This window comes from Micromys minutus (assembly GCF_963924665.1).
Source record: "Micromys minutus genome assembly, chromosome: 2".
NCBI classification, from domain to species: Eukaryota; Metazoa; Chordata; class Mammalia; order Rodentia; family Muridae; genus Micromys; species Micromys minutus.
This window is the reverse complement of record NC_137971.1, coordinates 60,327,810-60,348,700: the sequence shown is the minus strand read 5'-3', so window position 1 is coordinate 60,348,700 and position 20,891 is coordinate 60,327,810. Positions and strand designations below refer to the sequence as shown.

The window sequence follows — 20,891 nt, the reverse complement described above, 5'->3', positions numbered from 1 at the left end:
CAAGGTGGCTCACACCTTTAATCCCAGCACTCAGGAGGCAGAGGAGGGCAGGTATGAATTCAGGGCCAGCTGATCTACATAAAGAACTCCAGGATACATAGAGTAACCCTATCCCCAAGAAAAAATAAAAAGTCATCTCACTCCAGCCATTTGGAAGTATATTTCTGTCATTCAGAACCATGAGAGCAGAAGCAAGTATGAGTTGAAAGAGGTGGGGTTGGGGGAGAGATCTGATTGCAAGAGATCACCATCTTGATCCAAATGAAAGGGTTATACCTATGTCCAGTAATCATGTAAACAGAAACAAAAGACTGTTAAAATGTTACTTTTATTTTAGCACACCTGAGTTAAGTGTGGGACAATGAAACAAATGACAGAATAAATATATACAGCATGTAAAGGAGGCAGGCTTTAAAACCATGCTATAGAAAAGACTGAGGATGCCTGATTTAACAGAAGCTCTGGATACTATATGCATGTGCAAATCCTGTATTCTCCAAAGGATTTGACAAAGATTATTTTTTCATTTCCAGTCTTTTAAAGTAGACAGATTTGCTTACAATACAGCTGATTTTTAAAAGCACTCAAAATTGAGTACAAACAGTAGAATTAATCCAGCAGAGTGATAAAGGCGCCCACATCAAAACTGACCACAAGGTAATTGTGGACAGCAAGGCTGGAATCCTTAACCTGAAGCAAAGGGGGGACTGCAAGGTGGGGTCTGTGGGTAACCTTAGCTTCTGCTTGCTACTTAATTCACAAAGAGGCCTTTACAGATAACCCACACCCTTTATATTTTATACTATGTAGTAGGATTATAAGGCCACAGAATTCCTTTGGGGAAACCCTTTAATGATTTTAATCACTTAGTCATTCTTTTGGAAGTGTAAAGTGTCTTAACTGGATTATGACTACAGATCAGTTTTAAATACACCATTGCTACTATGTTAAAATTATTTATACTTTTTATATCTAATATTCAAAGAAATTTACTAATAAATGCTACAATAGGCATCAGTCTGACATGCTTATTAATTGATCCCACAGGTATGATTATATGTCATGGTAAGAGTCTATTCTGTCTCACTAAGTCAGGAACACGGCATTTACAGAACAAATAAACACACACAGTGCAGACACCCAAGGATCATGCTAGCTCTTCAGTCAGCTGTCACTGCTCAGACGTGAATCCTCACTGTGTGAACAGAAGTCAGATCCAAATCTTCATCAAAAGGTGCTGGTGGAAGTTGTCAGACGCCTTCCAATGTAGATCCTAGACAGAAAAGGAATGGCAATCAATCAGGCCTCACAATTCCTAGGTGACTTTGCATGGCTCAGCCAGGCCAGCATGGTTACAGCTTTTGGAAGGGAACTAGCCACCTTATACTTGATAAAGTATGACTGTCTAATCTTTTTTTATGATTTTATTTACTGTTTTTATGTGCTTTGTTGTTTTGCCTACATGTATGTCTGTGTGAGGATGTCGGATCCTCTGGAACTGGAGTTACACAGTTGTGAGCTGCCACGTAGGTGCTGGGAATTAAACCCAAGTCCTCCAGATATGCAAGTGGTGCTCTTAACCACTGAGCCATCTCTCCAGCCCAAATGTCTGCAATCTTTATGAAGTGTTTTTAGATCTAATATGTATTTCATATTGGTCTAATTTTTCTTACTTAGAATTTAAATTTAAATCTGAATTTAATTTTAGGGCTAGAGAGATCAGCAGTTAAGAGCACTGACTGCTCTTCCTTCCAGAGGTCCTGAGTTCAATTCCCAGCAACAACATGGTGACTTACAACCATCTGTAATAAGATCTGATGCCCTCTTCTGGTGTGTCTGAAGACAGTGACAGTGTGCTCACATAAAATCAATAAATAAATCTTTAAAAAATAATTTAAATTGTTTCAATTATTCTAATGGTACAAGAGACTGAATGTACAAAAAAATAATATATTAACAACAGGAGTTGAAAGTCAATTATGTAGTACCTTCTACCATGTACAAGGACCCAGGTCCCCTCAATTACCCAGCAATGGCCAGGTATGCTCCTCCCCAGTGACCTGACACTATAAAAGGAGCTACTTGACCCCTCCTCTCTCTCCTGCTCTTGTGCTTACAGCCTTGCTCTCCCACTCCTACCCCTCCTCCCTTCCCCCCTCTCTCCCATGTGCTCATGGCCGGCCTCTACTCCTCTACTTCCCTCCCTCCCCTCCCCTCCCCCTCCCCCCTCTCTACCTCTACTGCCCTCTTAACTCTCCCATGACCTGAATAAACTCTATTCTGTACTATACCGTTGTGTGGCTGGTCCCTCAGGGGGAAGGGATTCCCAACATGGACCCCCCCCCCCCAGAGGCATTTCCCTTGCCCCCAGGCCTCGCCGCCTCCATGGGCCATATGCCCCCCCCCCCCACTCTCTTCATCCTTCCCCTAACATTGGTGCAGTGACTTGGATCATCATCTTTTCACAACACCATCTGTGTCCAGAGTGAGCCACACTGCTCAGGGTAGGCTGGCTTCATTTCCAGCTAGTCCTTTACCACTAACATCAAAGACTAACCAAGGAATAAGTGATGAAGCCTCCCTTCTCTACAATCTCTAGGAAAGGAGACAGATAAGAATTCTACCTGGCCAGGTCCGTGTGGACTGAGGAGAATTAAGACTGGGCAGTGAGCTATCTGGCCTAAAGAGAGTAGTATTCATGAAAGACTAGAGGTTGCCAAGAGATCTTGGGTGGGATGTCATCATCAAGGTCTAAGACTGGGATGGATGAAAGACAGACAGTAGATAGGACTAGATCCAGAAATGATTCCCTGAGGGAAAACTCAGCTTCCTAGGCTCTGTCCACAGGTTTTTCCCCTTGCTGGTTCTGTTCTATTGTCTTTTGAGACCAGGTCTCAATAAGTAGCCCTGACTTGCCTGTAATTCAGAGATTCCCCTGCCTGTGCTTTCCAATTGCCACTGAACCCTACTGCTTGCTAGTTCTGAGAAAAAGGTTCAGGTGATGGAGATGCACCTGTCCATGAGACCAAGCGCCAGGAGAGAACCACACATGGAGAAGTGAAGGCAGGTAGGGCTCCAGCCCAACAAGCTAAGAGGAGCCTCGGACACCTTTCATTTCATTTCTATAGGCAGCTCTATAGGTGGGCATACTGAGGGTCTGCAGTACAGGAAATAAAGGGCAAGGTGGACTGGGACTCGATATACCTATGATACACACAAACTCCCGAGAAATCAAACATGAAACAGACTGAGCGTCATCCACATGAACAGCTTCTAAGGAAAAGAATAAGCAGACTACAGAGCCTTCTGCCCCAAACATATTCCCAACTAACATGGGCCAGAAGCCCACAGTGGCATCCCAGCCATTCTAATAGATTGCAGACAAAAAGCACTAGCTTCATATAGTGAGCTCACCCTGACATGGACAGAGGGTATGGATGGGTCTAAAGAAGAATGGCTGGGGATGTAGCTCAGCTTGTAGTGTTTGACCATGAGATTATATAGCCCTGGGTGGGCAGGCATCTATAATCACAGCACTCAGGAGGTGGACACAGGAGGATCTGAAACCTAACCTCATCCCTGTGAGGCCAGCCCAGAATACATGAGTCCTAGTCCCTAGTGTCCCTTTGGTGACCTGCTCTTTAGCACTGGTCCCGTCTAGAAAATTCACAGCTGTATACCCTGGTCCCCTGGTCTGTTTTAGTCTAAACTAGATACAAAAGCAGAAACCTAAAGGCCTTAATTGTTCCTGTCATGAGACAGGTCATCCACCCACTGCAGAGGTGGCACAAGATCTTTACTTAACAGTGACTTGGGAGTAGGTTTGTGAAAATGCACCCACCTGTAATTATCTCTCTCTCTCCATAAACAATGTAGAAATAAAATGCTGGGGCCTAGAATCACCAAGGCCCACCTGTCATAGGGTATACATATTCCCATAGAGATATCACTTACCCCAATCCAATGGCCAGCAGATGAGACAGTAACAGAGATGGAAGGAAAACCTTCAGAAAGTCTGCTGAGAAAATGCCCCCTTTCTTCATAACGCTTGTGTTTCTCATGCTGAGCGTAGCTGTGCGCTTTGGGTGTTTAAAAAGGAACTCCCTGGGGTAGAAAGAAATTGCCAATCAGTGTCCCCTTGTCAAAGAAAAAACCTTGACCAAGAATACTGAAAACAGACTTACTTGGGGGGAATATTTTCTGGCCGACTTGACCAATCCCATATCCAGTCTGAGTTTTTCTTCAAGATACTTTCAACTTCTCTTCTTCTCTCAATATAATCTTCCTCAGACTAAGGAAAAGTAAATACTAAATAAAGCAGGTGAGCTTTTCACATGCACCCTACCTGACATGGTATCACACAACTTTACAGCATTGCAAATTTAGACATTGAGGAGGTAATTCCTTTAGGGATATTCTTTTAATATCTCAAACTAAAATAAAACCATTGATATTCTCTTAACTGATATTACATGATAAATTGGGTAAAGGAAAACACAAATCTGTATAAACACATTTTTAAGAAAATGAAACAGAAACACTCCTTCATTCCTGAACAATCTGTGCCCTTTGTCATTGTACCTAGATTAGATTGTTGGAGCTTCCCACTGACTTTAATCACAGGACAAGGTAGCACCAAGAGACACCTTAAAGGGTCTTCTGGACCCCAGACATAATCTTTCTTGTCTCCATTGTGAAGAAGCAATGCAATTTCCCCCTTGGTAATCTGGATCAATCAGTTTTAAAACTGTCATTCCTTTATTAGCCTGTTCATTTAAAAACATCAGAAACAGCTTCCAGTCCAATGGGATGGTTGTTTTGTCTCCTGGCATAAGTTCCCCCATCCCACCCCACCAAAACCTTAACACACACACACACACACACACACACACACACACACAAGGCAAGCAGAATTTAAAGGTCACAGGAGGCAAATAATTTTCTAGTGGGTCACTAGGGGTGGTCTTGGGAACTATTCCTTTTTCTACCCCTTGATTGAACCCTTGGATCCCGGTTATGAAACCGTACCATATATTGGATATTGAATTAAAGAGTATACCACTTTTTAGAGAACCTTGTATCAGCCCTCCAGGCTACTGAAACCTAATTGGCACTGTGTCTTCAAAGTTTATTTCTGCTAGGCCAGCTGCTTCAGGATGGTTGGGAACATGGTAATGCCAGTGGATTCCATGATCACACTTGTCGGGCTGTGAAGTGAGTTTCATGGTCAGAAGCAATACTATGTAGAAGAATACAGTGGATAAGGAAGTGAGAAAGTCCATGGATGGTGGTTTTGGCAGAAGCGTTATGTGCAGTTAAGACAAATCAACAGCCAGAATAAATGTCTACCCCAGTAAGGACAAGTCATTGTCCTTTCCATGGAGAAAGTGGATCCATGTAGTCAACCTGTCACTGGGTCACGGGATGGCCACCCCAGAGAACAGTGCTGTGTCTGAGGCTCGGTTAGTCTCTGCTATTGGTACATCTGGTACCCAGCAGCAGCTATGGCCAAATCAGCCTTGGTGAATGGAGTTCATGTTGAGCTCACAAATAACCTCTATCTCTTCTACCATGGCTGTCTTATTCACAGCCCACTGATCAGTGGCGAGGTGTCTGAGAAGAGGCTGACTCCCTACAGAAGGGGTCACACTTTGATGAGCATTTACACCGGACAAGTATCTTTGCTTTCTTTGTCCATTTGGAGAGATCAATCCACGTACTTCTTCCCCAGATATTGTTCTCACCAATCTTCAAATCATGTTCTTTCCGAATCCAATCTGTTAGCTACAGCCCATGAACTGTTAACAATCCCACATTCTCTGGCCATTTGTCTTTCAATCTTTTATGATCATTCACTGTGAATATTTTTCTTCATTGGTGTGTCTTTTAGAGTTGTCTCAGAAAGTGGATATAACACCACAGCTGTCCACTTCTAGATGGTGCCTAAATAATATACCAGTAATAAATAATCAGTAAACCAGGTCCTACTTTCTTCCTCCGTCAACCAATCGTAAGGCTCACCCCATAAGGCTATAGGTGCATGCTTTGGCAGCAGATGGTATGGTAATAGGAGTAGAAACCATGGGCATTTGGCAGCTTCTTCATGTCACTTGCTTGTGCCTTGAGGACCTACTTGGACCCCATCATGTATATAGATAGCACTTCCATTTGATAATAGATTGTTGCTGTGCACAATCACTTGGTGGGTCAGATAACACCAGCTCATGATAGGCAACTCAGGTCACCTGGTAACTTGGTGGCCCATTGTCAAATGTTCAATTTCCACTACAGCCCAATAACAGGCTTCATTCGAAGGGATCTTCATTACCAAGCTAAAGAGCTTGTGAAGGATGCCAGCCCAAACCAGGGGGCAGAGACGGTGCCTCCAGGATCGCAGAGGGCTTCAGTGATACTGCACTCATCGTTGTGGGCATTGCCAAGTTCACAATGTACTGTGCAGCACCCACGATCCACATGTACGAGCAGGATGAGAGACAACAGGTGACCCACACCACAACCACTGTAAAGATCGGGCGGAGGACCTCAGCCTCACTCCTAGACAGCCGCTCCTATGAAACACTTGTAGATTTTGATAATCACCTAGATGACATTCAGAGCAACTGGACAAATCCTGAGATCAACAAAGCAGTTCCGCACCTGTGCTAGACAAGGACCACGGACTGAGACTCCACTACAGGGAAGATGAAAGAATATTTTTAAATTTAGAGGAATAGTGGGTTAGTCCGATGGGAAGCTGCAAGTCTATGATGTGTGCCTCGGAAGAGGGTGCAGTTGTGTCCTTCAGAAAGGGGCTGTGGAGAGCTGTGGGCTGCCTAGGCTTTGGATTCTTAGTCCTGTACTGCCCAATCCTGCTTGTCCCAGGTCATTCCCATTCAATAATTCTAGCCTTTTATAATCCTGAAGTTAGAAAAAGAAGGGGAGCTGGAGAGATGGCTCAGTGTTTCAGAGCACTGACTGCTCTTCCTGAGCTGAGTTCAAATCCCAGCAACCACATGGTGGCTCACAACCATCTGTAATGAGATCTAATGCTCTCTTCTGGTGTGTCTGAAGACAGCTGCAGTGTACTTATATATAATAAATAAATCTTTAAACAAAACAAAAAAAAAAAGATCTTGATCCCTTCTACAAAATAGCACACTGATTCCCTATATTGATGACATGCTGATTAGATGAAGTAAGCAGGGGGTAGTAACTAACCACTTTGGACTTGTAACACATAAATGCATCAGAGAATGGGGAAATAAATCCAGAATTCAAGGGCTTTCTACCTCAGTGAAGTATAAGTCCAGTAATGTGAGGCATGAGATATTTCTTCTAAGGTGAAACTGCACCTGGCCCCTCCCAGCACCAAGAAAGAACACAGTGTTTAGCGGGCCTTTTAAAAATCTGGAAATGGCACATTCCTTTCTTGGGTATTATGGTTACTCCAGCCCAGCTTTGAGTGGAGCCTGCAGCAGAAGGCTCAACAGGTCCAAACTGCTCCACCACTTAGACACTATGATCCAGAAGACAAATGGTTCTTGAGGTGTCTGTAGCAGATAGGGACGCTGTTTGGGACCCCTGACAGGTCCCTATAAATCACAGAATGCCACCCCCAGACTTTAACATTTGGATGCTTAGTCACCTAGAAATGCCACTCGGTAGGGATCAAGATGTGTGGCCTTGCTGGAGAAAGTGTCTCACTGAGTGTATGGGCTTAGAGGTTTTAAAAGCCCAAACCAAGCTCTCCCTCTTTCTGCTGCCTACAAATCCAGATGTAGAACTTTCCCAGTACCATATCTGCCATGTTTCCTACCATGATGAGAATGGACTAAACCTCTGAAAATATAAATTAGTCCCAATTTGAGATTTGCTTTAAGATTTCTATGGTCATGGTATCTCTTCACAGTAGTAGAACACTGACTAAGACAGGCTCTGATCTCATAACAATGCTAAAGGTGCTCTTCAGTTTCTACTGAGTTAATATTAGAAAAGTGAGCTCATGGACTGGGATATAGCTCAGTTTACAGAGTGCTTTCCCAGAACGTACAAGGTCCTGGGCTCAAAACTCTCCCTGCACACACTTGTGCGCGCATGCACACACTACATAAGCCAGGTGTAGCTGTACATATTTGTGACCACCCTAGCACTAAAGAAGTGATTCCTCAATTTCTAAGTTTTTTTTTTTTTTGTTTTTTGTTTTTTGTTTTTTAAATGAGCTGTCTAGGGCTGGAGAGATGGCCTAGTGGTTAAGAGTCCTTGCTGCTCTTTCAGAGGTCCCAAATTCAGTTCCCAGAACCCAGACCTGTTGGCAGACTACTGCCTGTAGCTCGCCTGTAGCTCAAGTTCCAAGGGATCCAATGCCTTTGGCTTCTGGACACCTGGACTCATGTACACATAGCATACAGACACACAGACACACACAATAAAAAATTTTTTTAGAAATTCTATTAGAAAGGGGAAGTGGTGGGTGGGAAGATGGCTCAGTAAATGAAGTGCTTGCTGCACAAGCATTGGGACCCTCAGTTCAGATCCCCAACAACAGTGGATAAGTTGGTGCACACCTTTACTCACAGCACTGGAGGTAGAGGCAGGTGGCTTTCTGTGAGTTCAAAATGAGCCTGGTCTATATAGCAAGTTCCAGGCTAGACAGGTGAATAGGGATTTCCTGTCTAAATAAAAACTAAAAGATAGGGTTTAAAATGCCTCCATAATATGGCATTCTCTCAAACACACATAAGCATAAAGAACATATAATAATAATGTGACAATAAGCAATAAACAAAAACAGACCCAGCACTCATGTAAAATACCAGGCAGAGTAGATAGATCACTTCTGTTATCCCAGGCCTGGAAGGCAGAGAGAGGTAGGAAGATCCCTGGAACTCACTAGCCAGTGATCTATCCAAACTGGTAAGCTCCATGTTCAATGGGACACCCTTCCTCAAAAACTGAGAGCAAAGACTCACATATGTTGCAAGTATAGGAGTCACCAGACTGATGATGTGCTGAACCTTATAGCATGTTCCTATCTATGCTTACCAGAGTGCTGTTTTTCTCGCCAAAGCTGTGGGTGTCTATTTCAGCTCTGTTGATATCCTGTGGTGTCTGGGAGCGAGGTGGGCTTGATTAAGAAACGGACAAAACGAGCAGCATGTCAATTGTGTCATAAGATGCATAAATTCCAAGCAAGGGCTCTTACCTCATTAAAGGGGTGGCAGGAGTCTTTAAAGCATGTCTCTTCCCCTTTGCCTATCCCCAGACCAGTGTCAAACAATTCCTCAGTCTTTTGAGCTGAGCTAGGCAGTTCCAAAGAGAAGCCCCACCCCCTGCATGATCTGTGGCATAGCCCTTGGCAGCGTCTGACCTTTGATCACTTGACTCTGTGCCACACACCTTGGATTCGCTCCCTAGTGGTGCTGCCTAGGAACAGAAGCCAGCTGGGGGCATGAACAAAACTGCTCAGGCTTTGTGTTCACAGTGAACAGTTTTATTTGTCTCTAGCTTTAATATAGCCCCTCCAGATTGCACCCCAAACCACTTCCTCCCAGCAGACTCCAGGGTTCCTTAAGAGTTACTCCCAAATGTGGCCTCAGACCTGGAAACCCACCCACAAAAGCATGCACAACTGTGATTGATTATCCATCTACTAGGAACATCTGCACTGTAAGAGATACCCAGAAAGCCTACCTGTCACAATGAGAGCTCTTGGAGCTACTGCGTCCCGATTCATGCTGCGCATCTAACAGTATTTTTTCCATGTCACCATTATAGATAGAGACGGAGGCCGGTGCGCTGCCATTCCCATTGCTGAAGTGCAGTTCCACCCAGGAGCCTGAAGAGGACAACATGGGCACTTAGAAATCTGCCACTCATGGGGCTCCATGACTAATCCCAGTACTGAGTTCAAGGCTAGCCAGGACCACACAATGAGTACTCGTCCCAATCAATCAATGAATAAACAAACAAAGATAGACAGACAGACCTGCCTACTCACATTCCCAGGAAATACCAAAGATGGCACATGAACCATCACTCTAGACCCGACTTTAATGCCACCTTAGACCCTGCATTTCTGGTCTGCTGGCCTCTCTTTTAGGCCCAGTAGGCAAAGTTCATAGGCTGAAACACTGTTTGTATCTCTTGCTGTTCCTTTATTCCATGCAGGTATTCTACAAACCTGTGGGTTTACCAGAGGCCAATATTGGGATCTTGTTTAAGCTGGCATAAAAACTAGAGGTCCAGCCCCCTGCCTCAGCCTTCTGGGTGCTAGGCTTACAGTCATAGGCTAATATGCCAAGCTAAAGGCTTAGGCTCAAGCTATTTCCACATTGAAGACCACGTGACCCTGGGGTTCTATAAAATTCATTCTGATTACTGCTCTGCATTTATACCAGAAATCAGATTAGCAAGTTCTGAAAACAAAATAGTTAATTTCTGGTTACATTTCACTCTCTAAAGGGTTCTTTCTACCTTTCAAGTCCACAGGTACTTACTCTATAGAAGTACAGCATTAACACACATTAAAAACGAACTCTCCGGGTACACTTTGGTTCTCCAACACCACAAAAATAAATGAACTCTGCACTGCTACATCTGTGGCGTGCTTTCAGTTTGGTCTGCTGAATGCATTTATTAAGATATTTAAGGGTTCTTGCTAAAGCTCAACAGAAGTGTGAGTGCCTTATAAAATCCCAAGGCTCTAGGTTCAATCCCCAATACTGCCAAATGTGTGCGTACATGTGTATTTTTCAGCAGGGCATGGTAGTACATACCCATAATCCCAGTTATTTAGGAGGCTGAGGCAGGAGGACTGCCAAGCTTGAGGTCAGTTTGTGCTACTAAAAGCCATGCGGGCAGACTGCAAGTAATCCCAACATGTGTGCTACGACACGCTGTGCCAACCCTTGATTATTACTAGTCTTTCACTCTCGGTCTAACTTGAATGACATGTTCTAGAACAGGCATCTTTTACTGTAGACTGCCTCTGCTTCCCACCCTGTGGTGCTTACTTGCTTATCCAGTGTTTGGGCACCTGTGCACACACAGTACACATATGGAAGTTGGGACAACTTGCAATAGTTGGGTTCTCTCTTCCCAACGTTTGGGCCCTGGAGATTGAACTCAGGGCCCCACCTCACTGGCCCCTGGTACTTTCTTTGGCAGAGTAAGAGTGTGTATCGATGCCTCATTCTGGGCCCAAGATTATGCCTCCATTTTGACTCACAGGTCCATTTGCCTATGGAAATCATTTTGAGCTAACCTGTTCTACACATCAAATTGGAGAACAGCCAGGACTGCAAAGAGAATCCCTAACAAAAAAACATTAAATAACTGGTAACACACAGAACAGAAAAAGGGTAAAGACAATCACTGAAAAGAACATATGTGCTAGAGAACCTGAAGAAACAAATATGTGGCCACTATAATTTTACTAAGTACAGTAGTAATTACTGAGTTGTTTTGTCTCCCAGCTAGCATGGCACAATTTGATGATGCAACTAAGAAAGAAATAGAACCACTTATGATCAATTCATTCGGAGTTGGGGATATAGCTCAGAAGTAGAGCTTGTAAGAGACCCTAGTTCTGATCTCCAGTACCAAAGGGAAGGGGAGAAAAAGGCAAGAGGATTGCTTCAAGTTCAAGGCCACCCTGGGCTACATTGTGACTTTGTTTATAAACCACCCCACACACAGGTCTCAAAAAAAGGAGCTGTGCATGGTGGCACATACCTATAATCCAGTAGAAGTGGGAGTTCTTAAGAGTTCAGGGTCACCTCCAGCTACAGTTCAAGGAAGCCTGCACCCTGTAGCATGTGTGACCTCTCTAAAGCCAACAATACCTCCCTTGAAAAGCCAGGTACAATGGAGTATCTGCAATCCCAAAATTTAGGAGGCAGAAGCAAAACCGTTTCAAGTTTGAGGCCGGCTTGTTACACAGATCAAGTTCCTGGCCAGCCAAAGCTACACAGTGAGTCTTAAAAGCAAAAGAACACATACATATTCTCTAGAAGCAAGAGCATTCCAAATCACTACAAATATTTTCCTCATTAGCCTGTCAGACTGCCTCAGAGAAGTAGGCCTAGCCCACAGTAAGCACACACCACCAAATCAGAAGGGCACGGTTGAGAGCCCCTCTGCTGCTGCACACAGACCCCAGTGGGATCTGGAAATCCTATACCCACTCCCTTCACCGTCTGATGACATCCAGAAGCCAGGGATACTGGCTCATACCTAGAGTCCCTGCAGTTCCAAGTCACTAAGACAGGAATGTTGCTGTGAGTTCAAAACAAGCCTAGGCAACAGTGTGAGCTCCTAAACCTAGCCTACTACATAGTACAGAGCTCAGCTATGGGCAGTTCCCTTTGTCTAGGACAATCTTGTATTCAGATCTGAGACTGTCCCAATTTATGTGATGAAGCTTTAATGTTACCCATTAGTGTCTAACAGTTTGAGAGCATGTCATTTTCTTCCCAGTACCCAGTCCTGATGCTAAATGTAGTTTTTTCTACACTAACTACCAGTTTTCCAAAATCAACCAGGGGAGTCCAAGAATTCAATATTCCCACTATATCTCCTACGATTAGTAGCAAATCCCATAAATTAAAGGCTGAAACCCACACGAATGCCGCATATCACACACCAGCCACAGGCAGAATACACAGGCTAGCCACACTTCTGCTCCATTACAAACTTAAACACAAAAACAAGAAAGACGAGTGATCTCAAGTCTCTGCAGCCCTCTCTGATTTAATACTTTGTTCAGAACTCAAGAAAACGTGCTGCTTGGTTTCTAACACAGTTCAGAAGCAGACACATGGAAGTATACACACAGGGCAGACACCACCGCCTTCCTGTTGCCAACTCAAAGGTGGGATATGGTGGCATTTTCTTATATTTTTAATATCCCAAACTCCAACTCCCCCCAACCCCTGCCCTAAGTTTCCACCCTCTGACAACTTATTAGTTACCAAACTTTAGCCTGAGGCTCTTCTGGGTCCCAAATAAGTCATTTCATTCTTGGGTGCTCCTTACAAAGTGGAACTGAGTAACAGGATAAAACTCCTAGCTAAGCAATTTGTTTAATCTACACATACACACACCCAATCAGTGTATAAAGTTAAGACCTCTCAGAGAGAGAGAGAGAGAGAGAGAGGGAGGGAGACTAAAAACAAAAAAACAATCAAAAAAAAAAAAAAAAAAACAGACACTCGGGAAATCCCACAAGTTTTGGGAACTTGTATAATGAACTAAGCCAACAGGCAGATGAATGTTCACTTACTACTGCCCAAGCAAGAGGCAACCAAAAATGCAGGTATCCTACCATCTATCCAGATCTATACTGCTGTAACAATAAGCCACAGGCTGGGTGATGTATAAAGTCATCTCTGGAAGTTGTGGAAGCCAACAAACCCAAACTCTTTGCTGTCTGTCAGGAAGCCAGTTCCCCTCCACCAGGCCCTTCCCCTGGCTCATCACAGGGCACTTCGCTCCGCTCCACTTTCCTCACACTGGCAGCATTGCTGGAGAGACAGACATGTCATAGCAGTGCTTTCAAAACGGCCAGGGGACTCTGGCAGTGTCACACAGATCTGATTTTGAGGCCAGCCTAATCTAGAGTAAGGTCCAGGACAATAAAAGCTACATAGAGAAATCCTGTCTCTGGGGGAGTAAGTAGAGGGCACAGATCTGCAGCAAGTATCTTCAAAAGGTTTGAGGGGGGAAACACTCCCATTCGGAATGACCTGGTGCAAAAACCTTGAGCCTAAAAGCTCCAGGAATGATTTACTAAAGCACAAGTTTTATCATTAACCTGTAACTGCATAGGAACTGTAAGTGCTAGAAAACAGAGAAGACTATTCCCTTACATATGTCCTGCAGTTTTATCTTTTTAAACAAGCAAGAAAGGTGGGAGTGTGAACCTACGATCCTAGTAACACTTAGAAGCTGAAGGCAAGTTTAAGGCCAGCCCAGGCAACATGAGTGTGACCTTGTCTCAAAAAAAAAAGTTAATTAAAAAGAATTTTTTTAATGTTTTTAAAAGGAAAAGAACAAAAGAAAAACTTTCATCAGTCAACACACAGCTTATTTTATGTAATTTAATACATTTGGGCCTCAAGACAGCAAGCAGTACTGCTGGCCCCAAAGCCCTCATTTCTGTTTCCCACCCCACTCTCCCACTCCTGAGTTAGATCAACAAGATCAAGTCCTATTTAGATCTCCCTGAGTGTGCAGTGGCTGGGAACTGAACTCAGGTTCTCTTAAGCAAAATGTGCTCTTATTTTATGTGTTTTGCCTGCATGTATGTTTGTGTATCATGTATGTGAGTGGTGCCCATGGGGGGGGGGGGAGGGTGAGAGTGTGTCAGATTCCTTGAACTGAAGTTATAGGCCATTGGGAACAAGTGTTCATAACTGCTGAGCCATCTCTCTAATCCTTCATTTGGTTTTGGAGACAGAAGCTCACTCCATAAGCCAGGCTGGCCATTGTGCTAGTTGGTACCATCAACACAGCTTAGAAATAACTGAGAAGGGGCTGGAGAGATGGCTCAGTGGTTAAGAGCACTGACTGTTCTTCCAGAGGTCCTGAGTTCAGTTCCCAGCAACCACATGGTGGCTCACAACCATCTTAATGAGATCTGGTGCCCTCTTCTCGTGTGTCTGGAGATAGCTGCAGTGTACTTATATATAATAAATAAATAAATCTTTAAAATAAGAAAGAAATAACTGAGAAGAGAGGGTTTTTTGAAGTATTTGATTTGAACTGGCTCTCTCTTCTACCATGTGGGTTTCTAGGGACCAAACTCAGATCAACAGGTTTGGCAGCAAGAACCTTTGCCTGCTTAGCTATCTTGCTAAACCCACAGGAATTTAGATGAGGTTGGCCTATGGGTTTATTTACCCATAAGAGCACTATCCTGATTGTTAATTGATAAAAGAAGATTACCTAGTCAAGGGGTCCTGAAGAGTTTAAAAGTCAGATAACACTAAACAGAAAACCAGCAAGCAGGCAGCATGGGTGCGCTCAGTTCCCTGTGCTCCCGGTTGTTGGTATGATGTACCTAGCTTCACTGAATCGGTCCCTCAACTTCCTCTCAACGATGTAGTGTAAGCCAAATTAACCCTCTCATAAACTGCTTTTGGTCAGAAGTGAAACTAGGACAACTATCCAAGTTAGGATCCTCCTTGGGACTGAGAGTGTAGTTCAGTTGATTAGGGTGTTTGACTAGCATGCTTATTTATGGCTAAGGTTTATGAAACCACATAAATGCTGTGCTGGCACATGCCTGTAATTCCAGTGCTCTCCATGTTGAGGAAAGAATAAAAGTTTAAAGTCATCCTTGGCTACTTATTAGGTTCAAGGCCAGCCTAGGATACATAAGACCACCTTAAAAATGTTTTTAATTCATCTTTAAATTATCTTTACCTCAATCAGACTCTGGAGTACAGAGATTAGAGGATTGCTTTACCAGCCTGCTTTCTAAACTGCTTTATAATGACAACCTAGGAGTGATCCCCTTCTCTGTATTAACCTCTATATCCCAAGGCAAAGTTGGAGACTGTGGATGCCTAACAGTAACTATACCCAAAAGAACCCCATGAAGACAGAGGAAACACAGGATCCCTATGGGTACACTTCCCGCATACGGCTGTGGAAGGAGAATGACCTCTGTGATTTTTCCCATAGGTTTCCAGAAGCTAAGCCCAACTTGAAGACAGAGTTAGAGGTTCAAGCAAATATGCTGACAAGCCCAAACAGGGACAGCATCCAGCAAGAGCTGGTAGTCCTCAGAGAGGAGCAGGTACCCAACAACCTCCAAACAGGAACATAAAGCCGCAGGAGAACAATGCATTCGCTATAGCATTTCAAGAAAGTCAAGCAAGGGAGCACCAAGTCTGGGGGAAGCACTGCCCCAAACCACACAGGGCTTCTCCAGAACTGGCCTTTGCTGTCTCAACACCTAAAAGGCCCCTTGGGTTAACTTAGGAGAACAAGAGACTTGGTTTGCAAATGGTTCTGAACAGAATCTGCCTGGTACGTAACCTAGACTGCTGGCTTCCTTTTCAGTCTCACACACACACACACACACACACACACACACACACACACACACACACACACACACACCTCCAACTCCCAAACACTGGGACTACATACAGGCTTGCATCATCTTTGTACATACTGGACTCTAAGACTTGTCTCTCTGCCGATTGCCAGGTGCCTGTCTCATACATCCTGAGTCAGGTGGTTCCAGGTAACCCTCTGGTACTGAGCAATCTGTGGCCTGTCCTTATTTCCACTTAACCTCTGGATCTCACTGGGACTACTTGTGGAGGTTCAGCTAGGGCCAAGGAGAAACCCCTCCAGGGTACCAATGTTCTTCTCTTCACGCAAGCCTGTCCTTGACGGTTTGCCTGTAACCAACAGAACCAGCTGCAGACAGGGCAGCTGGCTGAGTGAAGACTTTACTGAATCCACAGTGAACCTGTCAGGTAAGGGCAGCAATACGCACATAAGTATCAAGGCCTCCAGCACGCCAGAAATCATACAGAGAGCTGGCCCTGCTCTTCAACACCTTTCAGTAAGATGGATAAGAGGTAAAAAGGGAACGGAACCAGTCAGTTTTGTGGGTAACACCTTCAGGAAAACTGGTCCCAGAGGTTGCTATGGGGAATATTTGCTGTCCCACCTACCAACAAGGCTTCCACAGCTCTCAGCCCCAGAAGTAAACATGAATCGGCAAACAGAGGAGCTGCCTCAGCTCGGACTCCAAGCCGGGATTCACATTTCATAGGACAGCTGAGATACCCCATGTGACTTAAGTGACCCCTCCTACCCTGAGCCAGACAGTGAGCCAGTGCCGGGCTGCACGTACACCCCAAACAATGGCCCAAATCCTTAGCCCGAGTTTCCACACTGTAACCATCTTTTTATAGAATAAGCAAAACAGAAAAACACAAATCTTAACCCTTGCAACATCAAGTGACAACCTCGATTTGCCAATGACTCAGCAGTCTGGCGAGTATGTCAACTGAGACCTCTCAGAAATACTCGGAAACTTCCATGGATGAAATCTTAATAATATACAGTGTCAGAAATAAAATTTCAACTAGCTACAAAAGTGACTTAACAGAAAACAGAAACTTAAAAGACAAAAACCGTCTGTCAAGCAAGAAAAAGCTCCAGCTGTTTGACATTTTAACATTAGGGAGTAAAACCTGAATTACAAGAATTTTTTTTAAATGTGGCTGTAGTTTGAAAATACAGATTCTGTAATGTGTGAGGCTGATTAAATTCTGCCTACTAAAACCTCGTTTAGGGTACTAAATAAATGCAGCTCACTCAATATATCTTAATACAAGTTTTTAAAAACTCTTAATACTACCCTACTCTATTCCAGCCCTATAGGACAGAAGCAGGTGAATCTCACGAATCTCTGGACAGCCTAGTCTACACAAGTTCTAGGACAGCCAGAGCTATACAGAAAAACCACGTCTTTTCAAAAAATGTAAAGAACAAATCTTCACACTGAAGTGGGTACTGTGGCCCACACTTTTAATCCCAGCACTAGGGAGGCAGAGGCAGGCAAATCTCTGGAGTTCACTGAAAGACTTGACTCAGAAAAAAAGTTAGCACTAGAGCATGTTTACTTACTGCTCCTTTTTCTTAGTGAACTCTTGCTTCAGAGAACACAAAGGTCAACAGGATCCTCCTTCAGTTCCTTGGTCCTCAGGATTAGGACTCAATTCAGTCCCATCAGGTGGCACACAGCACCCAGGGTGGCCTTGAAAAGTTAACAGCTGTCTGCTCAGTGCTTATCAGCAAGTAAAGGCTGGGAGGCGGGAGAGCTTTTTGTCTGTGAGGCAGGGTCTGGTTACGGAGCCCCTAACTAGCCTGGTATTGCTGTGTAGTCCAGGCTAACCTGAACTTTGTCAAGACTCAGCTTCACCCACCCACATGATGAGAATTTAAGGTGTGTCACCACACCCAGCCTCACTTCCATTTTAACCTACAATCACTTCTCTGGTTGCCTTGAACGGTATTTACCCTCCTTTTTGAGCTGCTGTAGCTCTTCCACACTGAGCTGCACCACCCGCCCTACCCGCTCTGTTTTTCAAGACAAGGTTTCTCTTTGTAGACTTGGCTGTCCCAGAATTCACTCTGTAGACCAGGCTGGCCTCGAATTTAGAGATCCTCCTGCCTCTGCCTCCTGATAGCTGGGATTAAAGGCTTGGTCACCACTGCTTGGCTATCCTATCTTTTAACTCTAAGAACTGGCAGAGGTCTGAAGCTCTACATTCTCCTCTCCCATCAGGAAGTGGTGACAAAGCAAGCCAGGGGTAAAGATTGGGGGATGGGAATGGGGGGACGCGGCGGCAAGCCTATAAATTCCAAATTCCAGCTACTCTAGAGGCTGAACAAGGAGGATCCCAAGTTCAAAGCCAGAGTGTCCTAAAGCATAAAATTAAATCTAGTAGTGTTGCTCTGGGAATGAGCACTTGCCCAGCACATTCAGACCTAGTTCTGTCCCCAGTACCAAGTGGGAAAAGTGAGACGCACTAGTCATAAATACTAATGACTTCAATCAAAGTACTGAAAATTCAACCTGCAACCTCAGGCTCACTTAAACAACGCTGAACAAGGCGTAAGAGAAGCCAAAGGCTTGAAATCTGAGCTACTCTGGAAGGAAGGAGGATCGCAGAGTTCAAGACTTCCCTGACCTACAGAGACTGTGAAAATTCATAATTATGACAGTGTGAACAACAGACCACAAAAGAAAGGCCCGGCCTGCCTGTGAAGGTACTGTCTATAAGATGCACCGAGGATCACCGCCCAGCCCCGGCCGCACAGAACTGCATCGCGGCCTCCACTCACCGCACCCCATCCCGCGACCCTACCGCCTCCGCGGTCCCTCTCGGTCCACAGCCTTACCCTGCAGGTTCTCCTCCCCGCTCTGCGACATGGTGGCTCGGAAAAGGAGCCCGAGCCCAACTGCGACAGGCCTAAGAGGCAGTCACTGAGAGGTAGCAGGGTAGCCTGCACCGCTCAGCTCTGAGGCCAGGCGACACGGGATTGAGGGACAAGGGGAGGGGCGGGGCGGGACGCACACAGCGGCGGAGCCCATTGGCTGGAGGGCGGGGCCTGAAGGTGGAGGAGGACCGCGGGGCGCGTGTGGCACGTGCGGCGCGTGCGCGCAGCAGGGGCGGGGCCTGAGGCTGGAGTGCGCGGGAGGGCGGCTGTTTTTAAGATCCAGTGCAGAGGAGGACCGGGGACTTGGCCTGAGGCTGGAGAAGCTGGGACCTGGGAGGACTGGGGAGGAGCTGTGGGCGGAGCTCGATGTCGGAGCCCTGGGACTCTGAGGTGCGCGCAGGGCAGAGGCCCTAGGGGCGGGTCTTGAAGCCAGGCTGAAGTGGGCGATGTGGGCGGGCTCTGAGGTAGGCGTGGCGTGAGGACGTGCGCCCAGGTCTTGGGCGTCTGGCATTGGGTGTAGGTCCTGCCCCTCCTGCTCTCGGTTGACCTACACAGTACCCCAATCTCTAGAACCTATGGGCGTCAGCGACGGGAGCACGCCTGGTCTCACTGTCTCTACGCACGCTTACAGATGGGTTTTTTGGTTGCATTTTTAAGAATAAAATGCAGTCCGGGAGTGCTTATGTATAACTCTAGTCCCAGCCCTGGTTCGTGGCCAGGCTGGGCTGCAAAGTATGAGGCTGTTTAAAGCAAAACAAAAAATCGCCAGCATGCCTCTGTAGCACCAATGGCGAGTTGTGGAGTGCTGTGGTAAGCTTCGTGCAGGGAAGGAAGGATAGGGCTTTTTTTTGGACAGGAACGGAATTGGAGAGACTTTTAAGAGGGCTGGTGTTAAGGATTCCGCATCCTCTCTGTAACCTACCCAGTAGATCCTCTGTACTTGGAGGTTGAGATTCCCTCTTGATATAGTTCTGGGATAGAGAAGGGGCGTGTGACCATCAAAAGAAGTTGTCTTAGCTAGCAGCAGTGGGTCAGGTCACAAGAAGCAACTTCATTTGGTGTTTTGGTTTTGCTTTTTGTTTGTTTTGTTTTTCCTTTTTTGCCAGACAGTGTGTCATACCTCAGACCGGCCGTGGAATGGCTGTGTATCAAAAGCTAGCCTTGAATTTCTGATCCTACTGCTTTCGCCTCCCAAGAGCTGGGATCTGAGCTGTGCAGCCTTGATTTCTCTTTTGTTTTGTTTGGAGTGCTGAGGTTATACCAGGGCCTTGCACATGCTGGGCAAGTTCACTGAGCCCTGTCACCAGACCAAATCTGATTTCTTTTCTTTTTTTTTTTTAGACCAATTCACTTTGTAACCTACTCTGGTCTTCAACTTTTTGTTTTCCTGCCCCTCCTTCCCTGTGGTTAACTGAAAGCTTTCTTACTGCACTGGAGATGCAACCTAGGCCCTTCCAAGTAGTTAAGAGCTACTGAGCTGCAGCACCGAACCTTTGCTCAAACCCCCCACCCCCAGGTGCTGGGATCACAGGCATACAGCACACCTAGCAAGAAAGAAATGAGCTGTGGTACTGCTTGGTGATAGGCTCCGTGTCCAGCATATCCAAGGTCCTGGGTTCAATCCCAAACCGTGGAAATTCTCTACACCAGTCTAAGAAAAGGAAATAGGAACGTGTGGACTTGAAAGGTTTAGGGATGTTATAGGTAGAGATTTGTATTTATCCTTCTTTATTTTCTATATATGTGTGTATGAGGCTATTTATTTATTGAGACAGAGTCTCTCTGTATAGCTCTAGCTGTCATGGAATGCACATGTAGACCAGGCTGGCATCGAACTCACAGAGATCCAACCTGCATCAGCCTCCTGAGTTCTGGAGACATTTGTTTTTTTTAAGGGAAAAAGGTTTTCCACCTCAAGT

The 20,891-nt window shown here is 45.2% G+C and overlaps 1 protein-coding gene across 1 annotated transcript; it reads right to left on the bottom strand.

Annotated features, from left to right (window-relative positions):
- Nucleotides 1-309: 309 nt before the first annotated feature.
- On the bottom strand, nucleotides 310-19,066 carry BNIP3 (BCL2 interacting protein 3). Its single transcript, XM_080912218.1, has 6 exons — nucleotides 18,934-19,066; nucleotides 9,691-9,835; nucleotides 9,043-9,124; nucleotides 4,185-4,291; nucleotides 3,955-4,104; nucleotides 310-1,273 (listed from the first exon to the last, which is right to left on the bottom strand). Exons 1-6 carry the CDS (start codon nucleotides 18,962-18,964, stop codon nucleotides 1,228-1,230), a joined length of 561 nt encoding a protein of 186 aa, XP_080768344.1. The 5' UTR covers nucleotides 18,965-19,066; the 3' UTR covers nucleotides 310-1,227.
- Between the last annotated feature and the right edge of the window lie 1,825 nt (nucleotides 19,067-20,891).

What these genes read in the sequence shown, in the direction of transcription:
- BNIP3 (XM_080912218.1), bottom strand. Translation starts at nt 18,964, where the DNA reads ATGTCGCAGAGCGGGGAGGAGAACCTGCAGG. An exon ending in CGGGGAGGAGAACCTGCAGG is followed by an intron (nt 9,836 to 18,933) that starts GTAAGGCTGTGG and finishes TGTCCTCTTCAG; the next exon opens with GCTCCTGGGTGGAACTGCAC. An exon ending in GCGAGAAAAACAGCACTCTG is followed by an intron (nt 4,292 to 9,042) that starts GTAAGCATAGAT and finishes ACTTTTCCTTAG; the next exon opens with TCTGAGGAAGATTATATTGA.